The sequence below is a fragment of the Carassius carassius genome, chromosome 48, assembly GCF_963082965.1.
Source record: "Carassius carassius chromosome 48, fCarCar2.1, whole genome shotgun sequence".
Classification (NCBI taxonomy): domain Eukaryota; kingdom Metazoa; phylum Chordata; class Actinopteri; order Cypriniformes; family Cyprinidae; genus Carassius; species Carassius carassius.
This window is the reverse complement of record NC_081802.1, coordinates 17159349-17171440: the sequence shown is the minus strand read 5'-3', so window position 1 is coordinate 17171440 and position 12092 is coordinate 17159349. Positions and strand designations below refer to the sequence as shown.

Below are 12092 nucleotides of genomic sequence, written 5' to 3'. Positions count from 1 at the left end.
CGTCAATGGAAGCTGCTGTATCATAAGCTCAAACAGCTCCCCTCTGACGTTCTCCCTGCTGGAAACCATGCTCTTCATTAACATTTATTTCTAATTAGAGATGGGATACTTGCACTTCCTCTAAGGCAACCTAAAATAATAAATAAATGTTAGACTGTTTTAGATTTAAAAATTTTAAATCTAAATTTAAATTGCCTCATGAGTTTTCTTTAATTTGAAGTACTCACCTGAAGCATTTGAGTGAACAGCACAAAACCTGTGGCACATTTCATCCCGCCAAATTCTTATAAATAAAACAGATATTTTACTTTCAAATATTCTGATTTATACATTTAAAGTAAGTAAGTATATATATATATATATATATATATATATATGAATGATTTACTACTTTGATTAATACTTATTTTTGCTGAATTAAATACATTTTTATAATAATATTTAAATATTTTATGTACAATTAATTTTTTTTTCAGATACATTATTATATAAATAGTAGAGCAAATAAATAAATATCAAATGACTACAATCTTGATCTAAAGAGAACTGCCATTGAGAAAAATAGAAATGTAAAAATGATTTGGACGCATTACATCAATGAACGTTTGGGAGCTATTTTCACGAAAATTATGATTAAAACAATTTAACACCATCCAAAAGTTTGGAGTCAGTACAATTTTTGTAAATTAATACTTTTACTCAGCAAGGATGCATTCAATTCATCAAAAGTTACAATAACATTTATGTTACAAAATGTTTCTATCAAAGCATCATAAAAAAATCCATAAAAATATGAAGCTGTTTTCAACATAAATTCTAATAATAATAATAGTTTCTTGTGCGTAAGATCAGCACATTATAATGATTTCTCATTCTAAGATTCTTAAGGATTGTGTGACACTTTTAAGACTGGATTAATGATGCTGAAAATTCAGCTTTGATTACAGGAATAAATCATATTCTAAGATATTCACATAAGAATCAGTCCTTTTAAATTGTAATAACATTTCTCAATATTACTGTTTTAACTGTATTTTTTTCATCAAATAAATGCAGCCTTGGTGAACATAAGACACTTCTTTTAAAGTTTCACTGACCCAAACGTTGGAACACTAGTATGTATATTATTACAGTGTCCATCCGCAATAAGAGCGAACAATGTTTGGGCAGCACCGTGCCTGCTTCATGCTTTAAAAATACACCCGCAATCTCATCGGGATAAAACAGCTGACAACTGTTCCTGGGAGATTCCTGCTTGTCTCTACCTTAACCGAGGTGGATTTGCGAGACAGGGCCATGAGCTCCTGACAGCGGTGAGCAGCTTTCTTTGTAGTCTTGTAACAATGCCTAAAGCGATACGTTAGGCATGTCACAAACATATACATGTGACGCCAAAAACCACACGGCCACCTGCCCGCTTACTGACATCATCCACCAGGCTTGTCGGGTCCCTGCTGATGTTGTGGTCGCACCATATCCTGCCAGCTTTACTAGGTCTCCACTGGTGCACATCTGAGGCTTTACAGGAGATGGTTTCGATCTCAGATGTTAGGATCTTGTGATTCTGGAAGGGTAATAAACAAAGCGTGAGCTCATACGTCCATTTCAGTCATAAATATACAAAGAGACATGCATAATTGTAATTCCATAGAGGTTTAAGCTGGACTAATGGATTGCAGGCACTGTGTGTCACTAATGGCTGAACCCTCGTTCATATGTGTTCTTACCAGAGGTCCATAAAGATGAAGAAAACGACAACAGATCCGGTCGACTCCTTCAGGCCGGCTGAGAGGCATGAGGGGCCATGTTTCATTGATTTTCCACACTTTAATGGATTTCATTGGGCCTTCTCATGATTCCACATTAATATTTAATTACTTGTGTCTTCCATTTCCTACGTGCGCTATAACAGCGGCAGGCTAGCTTACAGTGAAGTGCTTTGGGTCGATAGACTGCTACCAGGAACCGGCCAAATCCCTGAAACACTCGACGCCCGTCTACACCCCAGGGACCAAACTCATGATTCAAAACAACAAAAAGGGCAAAAAAAGATTTGGGTGAAGACATTAGCCAACAGCGTATTAAAACAACCCTGAACAGCAATGGGATTCACATGCCCATTCCTGTGAATATATAACCTTGTGTGCTACATTCTTCCTGTGAATATTTGGAAAGCATACCAAACAAGGTTACTTTGTTGGTTTGAATTGGATTTCCTGTCAAACGATTCCTGCTGTACCTGAAACTGGGTGGCCTTTTTAGATAGGAAAATCAGCAATGCAGTTGTGTTAAATATTATAGGTTGAGGTGAATTGTGGACGGTAATGTATTTGAGTGCAATAGCGCAAACTAAAGCGATCAGACATATACAGGTCAGATGAGCTGCTGGCTCAACACACCATGCAAAGATGCTTTTCTTAAAAATCCTTTCAAGTGCTGCTTCAAAGGATCCATCAATGTCAGTAAAGAAAAAAAAAAGCCATCTATTGCAAACAGCAAAATGCTGAAAATCGAAATGCCTTAAAAAAAATTAAGAGCTTTAACCTGTTAAATGTCACTCAATATAGACTTTAAAGTGCATGATCCAAAGCTACATTTTTAAAATTCATGACTGAAAACATTTTGTAACATGATACGTATGTACCATTTTCATGGTAATGCAGTGTTTGATTTTAAAATGGGTTTCAAAGGATGAATTTTGAGATTACGTTTTCAAGTGATATATCATTTCTGATGATTTCTAAAGTGTGATAGAGAAAAAGGCCACAATGAAGACTTTATTTTGACAAAGGTCAGAACTCTTATTATGATGTATGTTTTTGAGGTGCACTCTTGCCATTAAATAATCTAATACTTTTCCTACATTATAAATAAATAATAAAAAAGAGATCTATTTAGGAGTCTTAGACCTTTCCAATGATAGTTTGTTAGTTTAGGATTTAATTGTAAAATAGGGAAGTAAATGTAGGCGTCCCACCGAGGGGACGGGTGACAGTAAATAGGTAAAAAAATAAATAAAAAGATTAAAAGACATCTTTTGCATGTTTAATCTGGATAAGTGAGAAATTTGAATTTCAGAAGAAATATCCATAAAAACATTTCAACTATCTAAGCTTTCATTAACATCCATAATTCACCTTTAACCGGTAATATGTCATAACAAAAACTAAGACTCAATTTTTACGATTTTGGACATAACCATTAAAATACATATAATGTGTGTATTGAAATTATTATCATATAAGCAAGTTTATGTGGCTATGTTACTTGGTAGTGAAATCTGTGTAATATTTAAATGCAGATTACCTCAGTCCCGCTTATCATTAAATATTTGATCAATTCACATGCATTGTAAATTTAAAATACATTTGTTAGATTTAGATGACACCCTATTTGCCTCAATAGACTGATTATCATTAAGTCATAATTATAATTCAAGCCAAAATCGTAACAGAGCTATTAAGAGTCAAATATAAATAGACTCCGGTCAGCACATATTAACTCTAAGTACACTTATATCACAGTTCTCCAACAGCAGATATCAGCGGACCGCTCAAATTACACTAGCTGTTGACAAGTGCAAACACAAAAAACCCTGTACAAATGGCCAACTTCAAAAGAATTGGCCATCACCTTGAAAGCAGGCGGTCCAGTCATTTAAGTAACTCTTAAGCCTCTCTGCACAGATAGATGGTCAGCAGGAAACAGATTTGACAGACAGGACTGCTGTTTGGAGTTTAGATCCTCTCATTCTGACAATGAGAAATGCGCTAATTAAGTGTTAATCTGAAGTGCAATGCATTAGAAATATCTAACAAGCTTCTGAAAACAATAAGGCTGGTTAATCTTCCAGCATCATGTAGATCAATATATTAAACAGCATAAACACCACATGCAAACTAACTCATTTGCATACTAGCATAGGGTGAAACTAAATGAAGATTGCCTTCAAGTCGGTTAAATGCAGCAACAATGTCTCAGCAAGCGTTTAATATGCACTGCTCTGACTTGTTTCCCCTCAAGCAACTTCCCACTTGCACAGCAGGAACTCGCTGGTTTCATATGTTGAGTTAAGGTTGTTTTTCTTTGACCACACTGCTACCTAGTGGTTATTATAAGCTACTTCACAGTCAAGCCTCATTTGAACTCTTTTTTTTTTTACTGATGGATGTGGTTGCCTGGTTACTACTTTAACCTTCAACTTATTAAATGGAGAGAACTGAACTGGAAAGGTAACTATGGAGAAAGGATGTACGCGCAGCGATACAAAATCATGACATTGATTTGAAAACTGAATGCAGCTTTGCAAATAATGATGGAGGTATGGATTAAAATCAAGCACAAGAAATGTTTACTTTTTTTATATGCCATACATGTTTCGCATACAGACAAGAAAAAAAATACTTCGAGTAAAAAGTATTACAAAAAAAAACAAGTGTAAAATAACAACATGATTAAAAATAAACAATGGAAAATTACTGTTCAGTGCAAAGGGTTGTTTGTAGTGTTGGCGAGTGGACCTTCAAATCTCATCGAGTACAATCTGAATATAACACTTGTTTCAGGTTCATACGGTATTGTGAGTTTAAAATCACTGGACATTTTGAAAACCTTTAGAATAGCACTTGTTTAAATGTGTTGGCTCAATGGGTTACAATGACTTAGCAAATAGTCATTCCAGTGGAGGGCAGTCGAAAAACAGCTAAGACTTAAAAGGACATTCCTGCTGTACAAACAAACAGTCACACAAGTTTAACCATAGTGTTCGTAACGTTTACAAACATTAGTGTGTCTGGATCGGTACAGTACTCGTTTAGTAAGTTAGGTATGGTCACATGACCTTTCTGTTAGTGCTGCAGGTGTATATTTATAACGGTATACAATAAAAATGCAGTGGCCTTCATTTTTTCTAGCTTACCTGATGCGTTACATGGTTAGAGAGGTAGATGCCGTCAGTCATGACACCAACGCCTTACCTGAACTGTCTGAACATACTGCCATTTCAAGTACTGTTTTATTTCTGAAAAACAAAATAAAGCATCTAGGTTTTGTGAAACGGACAGCAGATGTAATATGGGAGGGAAGAACTGTTACTGAATGAAAAAAGCCACTAACATGTTATTATACAAGAATCCCAGACCTATTGACCTTAATGATGAAATGAGTGTAAAAAACGTTTTAGAGTAAATTGAATGTGACTGTTCAATGATGAATGGATTTGTGAACAATCCACACAAATTTGAGTTTTAAAAATGAGGCTTAGTACATTTTACATCCATTATAGTGAACCACTGGAAGGAGACGTCAAATTGCTTGTGCATGCATTAATATAAAACATTTTAAATAGAATAAAACGGAAAATTTGTAACACTTCTGAAAGAAATTTAAACCCCTTGGTGGAAAACTTATTGGCAGGTTTATAAAACAACTTTTCTGGGGATGCTGTTCATTTCCCAAACAGTTTTAAGGAAACATTGATCACATGTACTGTTTGAGAGTATTAAAGTAAAAAGGTACATCTAATCCTAAAATCATGAAAGGCATAAAATCTCTAGAGTTGGAACTGAAGTGTTAAGGTGAGTCTCTAACAACCACAAAGACCAGGTGGTCCTCCTCAAGTTTCCCAATCGTCTTCAGAGCAGTCTGGAGATACTGCTGTGAGAAGTCACATGGAGGGAAGGCGTACAACATGCCCCCCATCTCTCGCTCTTTGGGGCCGCCGAGAGGCAAGCCGATGACCCCTGCTGCCTGCTTGTTCCTGAGGTACGTCACCAGGTTGCGGAGAAGGCGCTGTTGAAGGCCCGATTCTGGAGGAGGGGCATCTCGGTCCATGGGGCCCTGGACGGCGAGGAGGACAGCGTATCCATCCGGGCTGCCTAGCTTGATGCGTCGCGTCACTTCATCTAGTTTGGGCTGATCCAACCTCAGCCGTTGAGCGATTTTAAGCTGCGTGATTTTGGAACCGCCTGCTTGGTTATCTTTCATGAGGGCATGGAGAAAGTTCACGCCCCCCTCGAGCATGTGCATGTTTGTGGGGAAGCAGCTGTTTTTAAGAACGAGGGAACCTTGCCACACGCGACTCAACGTCTGGGCGTATTCGGAGAGCGTGCTGGGCTTTTTGGAGTCCGTTTTGGACTTGTCTGTCTGCGAGTCAGGGTCGCTCTCTATTTTGCGGTGATTGCGCTCACGCTCGACCTTTCTTGGATGTAAAGGTTCGTCCTGCGCAGGACGTTCGTCGCTGGAGTGTGTGCTGATGTCGGGGGTGTGATCAAGAGGTTCTGAGGTTGAGTCCGGGAGACGGCCACGGCCCCTGTCCGGACTGTCTTCAGGAGTAGACGGTGCCCCGGCTCTTAGCTTTGACCTCCCGCGTTCCTCTGCCGGACGGTCGATGGGACTGAGGCTCCTTCGCTTGCGCCGCTCCTCCCAGTTTTTCCCGCGTTCTAGCTCTCGCTCCTTTACCCAGCGCTCCCTGCTGCGGCTACGACTGCGCTGCCTGACCCGCCCAAACGCTTCAGGGTTTGCTCGCCGCTCAATTCCTTTCGGGGGACTCCAGTCTCGGTCTGAAAGGCGCTCTCTTTCTCGCTCTGCGAACAGGGGGTGTGACGGCGACCGAGCCCTTGCTCTCAGTTCTCTCTCTAGGCTGTGGTGGCGTCCGTAACCATCAGCTAGAAGTTCGTAATGTGGAGGCGGGAGCAAAGGTGGCTGGTATTGTTGAGGGTACGTCCTCGTCTCCTCAGCTTTAGCAAAATCCACACGCAGCCGACGATTCGGACCGCCTAGAGGGAAGCCGCGCATTTGTGCACAAGCAGCCTGCGCTGCATCCAGACTCTCATAATGAATGTAAGCAAAATTATCTCCCTTCACGTAGTCTATAGTGCGAATACTCCCAAAGCGATCAAACTCGCGGGCTAAAGCAGCCAGCGAGGTGTTCGGGCCAAGTCCACCCACCCAGAGCCGAGTTGTCGGATTGGCCTTCCCGTATCCGATCTTAATTGGGTTGCCGTTAATCATACGTCCCTGCATGGCCAGTTTTGCCCGGTGAGCCATATCCAAGTTTTGAAATTTAAGAAAAGCATACGCACCCCCTTGCCCACGGGCGGGCCGCTTGATAACGACTTCTTCAATAATTCCATACTTGTCAAATCCTGTTCGTAGTTCCACCTCAGAAATATTATGATCCAAGTTGCCGATGAACAAGTTCCTTGTGGCTCTCTGATCGTCCTCTGGTTTTAAGTCCTCCTCAGGAAGCTGATACGCATACACACGGCTTCTTTCCTCCAAAGCACTGTAATAGTCCAAAACACGATCTCTGCTAAGTCCCATACCATCAACATAATGCCTGGGTCGTATATCTCGAAGGGCACTACTCCCAGCACCCGGTGAAAGTGACCGCTGCCTGTAAGTATATGCAGCACTGTGCAGAGACACATAACTCACATCTGGAGGCGTGACACTGCGACGCCGCATGTACATGGGTTCAACTTTAAGTGGACGATCATATAGCACCAATCTGGTTTTTGCATGACGCGCTTCCCGCGCGTTTTCCGTGTGTCTGAAGTTGACGTAGGCGACACGCCCCAGTTCAGGCGTGTGAGACAGCTTGACGCTCACATCCCCGAACTTTTTAAACTCATGGAACAGCCCGTCCTCTACGTGTTCATCAGAAAGCTGCGATCCAAGGTTGCTGATAAGTAGTGTCTTGTATTCTAGTCGCGCACCCACCGTTTCCGCGGATGGGGTCTTACCTTTAGGCAGGACTGAGGTGGTTCGGAGAGGGGCTCGACCCAGCAGACCCAGTTCATGATGCGCGCGGTGATGCAGACTCTCTCTCTCCTCACGGACCCGCGGTTTTTCCCGCTCTCGGCTGCGGCTTCGTTTGTGGTAGGCTCGGCTTTCGGCGAGCAGAAGCGCGAGCGGCGGGTTCGGTTCGCGCTCTCGGTCCCGCTCGCGGACGCGTTTGGCGAGCGTTCTGGTCGGACTCGCGTCGCGCTCGGCCTGCCGCTTCATTTTACAGTGATGCTCCCGCTGCAAAAATATAAAATCAGCTCCGAGGTGAGATCTTACGGCTCCGAGAGATTTTGCACATCCGTGAGGAGAGTCCTAACTAACGTTTCCACGGGAAAACGTTCGCCTGAATGTTGAATTTCACTGATAAAAATAAAAAGACAAACATTAGTGTCCCATCAGCTGCATCTATTCCGCCATCTTGGACAAAAGGAATGTGCGCGCTCCGCGAGTGGGAGGAGACTCTGCTGACGTCAGAACGCATCGCATGACGCTATTATAGTTGTGGAAAATAATTTTTATTTTGTATATAATATATATTTTTTTATATAATATAAGGCATTGTTGTACAGTTTAAAGCATGCAAAACAAAATAGCAACAACAACAAAACAGAAACGGAACAAAACAATTACTGGGGAGAAAAGTGCTATATAATATTAGGGCAGTTACATCAATTTGAAAAGCTTTTATATTTTTATAAGCTTCCTATTTTGTGATCTCTTATCAAAAAGCGTTTTTAAAGTTTTTTTAAAAATGTATTTTAAGATTAGTTTTATAAAAGATAATATGATGGTTTCTTTTGAATTATTTTTTTACTTATGAAAATAAGACATTGCTATAATTAACAGATGTTGTGTATTTTTTTTTTTTCTAAAAACAATGTAAAATATCATGAGGTCCTAAATTAAGCTCTGTGTAATGTTTTTGTTCTTTCTATTGACAAAAACAGCTTTGTCTGGAATGGATTACTTTCCTATTGCATACTTTACTTGGTTTAAATTATGTGGAATAATTAAATTACGTAAAATAAACTTTTTTTTAAATTATTTTTACAAATGTAGTAGGTTCTCTATGAATACAGAAAATGCCCATATCATGCACAGTATACTGCATAAAACACAGCCAATACATCATATGATATGAACTATATTAAAAAAAAATTATATAACATGAATTTCATGACAATCCAAATTCTGTGCATGAACTTTAATGTACCGAAAGCTGTATACAAATACATGCAAATACTATAGCATTATATAACCATATTAATTCATTACTATGGTAAATAGGTATTTTGGTAGTCAAACAGATTCCAATTCCCTGAGGGAAAGTTTACAAAATGTGACCAAGATGAAGGAGGAACAATGCAAAACACTAAACTAAACTAAAAATAATAAACTAAAAAGGACAAGTCCAGTTTCTTTTCGTCTTTTAATGAAAAAGCCAGTATAACAGTATTAAACATTTCACAGCAAAATCCTCTCAAACTGACCCACAACATTTTTGCAGAGGAGACCCCCGTTCATTATATTTCATATAATGTGTCAACTAAGAAAGTCTACACTCAGAAAAAAATAAAATAAAAATAGAAAATGTAAATCAAACTAGGCAAAGTGTGTCAAACATTATTTCCCATAACATCAGGAGGATTGTGTTGGATATTAGTCTAGATAAACTATAAATTAAAGGTATTTAAGGAAGTGCGTTTGGTTTCTTGATGTTTACCCCTGGAGTACAAGGTAAAATGACAACACAATGCAAACCCCGTTGTTAGGTGGTCAGTCAGCCGCACAGCGCAAATCTTCCACCCTAAATGCTGCAGCCTTGGTCCCATAATTCCCTGCAAGTTTACAAATCTGTCCTTGCCTTAGCTGCATTAGGCGCGTACTTGGGCATCAGCTCGTTGATCTTGCGGATGAAGTCAGATTTCTCCGCACATCCTTTGCAAGATTCGCCCCATTCCTCCAAAATCTTCTTCAGATCTTTCACTTTCAACTTCTTCAGGTCAACGGAGCTCAAGTCAACTTGTTTATCTAGAAGAAGAAGAAAAATGGCTTGCAGTTCTGCCACTGATTGATTTCAAACTCTATGAATTTAGATCATTAAAATTATAATATTTAAATAAATCACATGTAAATAAAAACTGCTTTAAAAAAAATTAAAAGATCCATTAAAAATCAACCACTAAACAGACACGATATATTAATCAGTGGACACTTCTTTTCTATGCAAACAAACTTTTCAACTCACCATACTTCAGTTCACAGATCTGGCTGTCCTTCTTTTTGAGCTTTTCACAAATCTTTTCCACTGGCACATGGTAGCTCATCGGTTTGGAAACCTCATTGATTATTTTAGTTGCTGCATCACTTGTTGCCCCTATATAATAACACTGCACATACAGAAAACATAGTAAAAGTATGTATAAACAAGCAAAAATTGTGTAAGGTAAAAAGAATAGTTCGGCCTCAGTCCATCTAAGATGTAGAGGAGTTTGTTTCTTCATCAGATTTGGAGAAATGTAGCATTACATCACTTGCTCAGCACTGGTTCCTCTGCATTGAATGGGTGCCGTCAGAATGAGAGTCCAAACAGCTGATAAAAACATCACAATAATCCACCAGCAATCCACACCACTCCAGGCCATCAGTTAATGTCTTGTAAAGTGAAAAGCTGTGTTTATATAAAATAAATCTATCATTAAGAAGTTTTTAAACTACAGAATGTTGCTTCAGGCTGCTGCTTCCAGTGAACATTGAATCTGAATCAGGAGAGAACTCTGCAGAGATCAAGAACCATTCACTAGCGAAAACACTCCAAAGCAGTTCTAAATAAATGTGTGGTGTGGAGAATTTGATGCAAGGTGAAAACAGGAGATGGACTTTTTCCATCTGGAAGAAGTGTTATTGTATTTGCCCATTTAATTCTTATAAACTGAAGTGGTGTGGGTTACTTGTGAATTATTGTGATGTTTGTATCAGCTGTTTGGACTCTCATTCTGACGGCACCCATTCACTGCAGAGCATCCATTGGTTATCAAGGGATGTAATGCTACATTTCTTCAAATCTGATGAAGAAACAAAGTCATCTACATCTTGGGTGGCCTGAATTTTTTTTATATTTGAGTGAATGGTTCCTTCAAATTCTCTTAACAAATGAGACTTACAAATCGGTTTTCTTTTCCTTTGGCCTCTTTGCAAGATTTTAGAAGTGCTTTTTCGATGGAGTCACTGTCGAACTTGATGTCATTGTCTTGTAGCGTCTGGTAAAACCGTTCCAGGAAACCCACACAGACTGCGATGCAAGAATCACACACACAGAACTTCCACTGTCACATGAACGAAATGGATAGCACAATACCAGTCGACTATTCGTTTATTGACTACCTCATAAATAGAAGATTAAGAAATTATGAAAGCGTCATCTGAACAGGTGTGCCATATTGGATGTGATATGAAGTGCTTATTTACATAAGCTTCTGATAATAACTTGCATTATGTAATCGACTGCTTACAGTATATGAACTGATACTGACTGAAAACAACAGAAAGTAGTAGCAGGTGACCTAAATTACAAAGTTACATAAATAAATGCTTTGTAAGACGCATTGATATACATTGCATTTACAATTGTGCATATATTATACGTTATTACAATGTATTATAACTCACGTTTAGCCTAACAGCATCTTAAAACCTAAAAGAATAATTATTGATGCAATAATTTAAGTAGTTCAAGGTAACACATGATATATACCTAATAAAAACGTGTTAACTAAATATACAGCATAAACTAAAGAATATGAATTAAGGGCAGATACGGGATGCTCTTGACAGGAAATGCATGTCTTTTATACTATAAACATATGAAACACACTCACCTTCACACTCTCCATCCTTTAAAGCTTGGGTGCAGCTCGGCACTAGAGACAGGGCCAGTGCCACAGAAAGCCCACTCAAATATATCATCTTAAAACCAAACAAACGCGTTTAACTACTTAAATAGACTATGAAAAGGTGCTGAACTGGGTTTTGAACGAACATTAAAGATACCGGCTCGACAACATGCAATGTACAGCGCTTCCGATTGAAAGGTCCCGCCCACTCTCACATTTGATTGGTTTCCCGGTCCACTCTTCCGTCGTCTATTGGCTGGCCCGTGACGTCCCAACACGCACTCTGTTCCGATTGGATGTGCGGCGTTTATCCAGGGAGTGAGTCCAGTTGGCGGCCTGTGATTGGTTATGAAGGCGAATTCTCTTGGTGACGATTGGCTTGATGACGTGTCGGTGGCATCAGCGACATGT

General features: G+C 39.4%; 2 protein-coding genes across 2 annotated transcripts; both read right to left on the bottom strand.

Moving 5' to 3' along the window:
• Positions 1–4315: 4315 nt before the first annotated feature.
• LOC132131083 (putative RNA-binding protein 15B) lies at positions 4316–8239 on the bottom strand. The gene has a single exon (XM_059543006.1). It carries the CDS (start codon positions 8005–8007, stop codon positions 5572–5574), a length of 2436 nt encoding a protein of 811 aa, XP_059398989.1. The 5' UTR covers positions 8008–8239; the 3' UTR covers positions 4316–5571.
• A 964-nt stretch (positions 8240–9203) lies between these two features.
• On the bottom strand, positions 9204–11883 carry LOC132131625 (mesencephalic astrocyte-derived neurotrophic factor-like). The gene is made up of 4 exons (XM_059543684.1): positions 11667–11883; positions 10953–11080; positions 10037–10178; positions 9204–9819 (listed from the first exon to the last, which is right to left on the bottom strand). The coding sequence occupies exons 1-4, from the start codon at positions 11752–11754 to the stop codon at positions 9635–9637; spliced, it is 543 nt and encodes a 180-aa protein (XP_059399667.1). The 5' UTR covers positions 11755–11883; the 3' UTR covers positions 9204–9634.
• Positions 11884–12092: the final 209 nt, after the last annotated feature.

What these genes read in the sequence shown, in the direction of transcription:
- LOC132131083 (XM_059543006.1), bottom strand. Translation starts at nt 8,007, where the DNA reads ATGAAGCGGCAGGCCGAGCGCGACGCGAGTCCGACCAGAACGCTCGCC.
- LOC132131625 (XM_059543684.1), bottom strand. Translation starts at nt 11,754, where the DNA reads ATGATATATTTGAGTGGGCTTTCTGTGGCACTGGCCCTGTCTCTAGTG. An exon ending in AAGGAAAAGAAAACCGATTT is followed by an intron (nt 10,179 to 10,952) that starts GTAAGTCTCATT and finishes CTGTATGTGCAG; the next exon opens with TGTTATTATATAGGGGCAAC. An exon ending in GATCTGTGAACTGAAGTATG is followed by an intron (nt 9,820 to 10,036) that starts GTGAGTTGAAAA and finishes TTCTTCTTCTAG; the next exon opens with ATAAACAAGTTGACTTGAGC.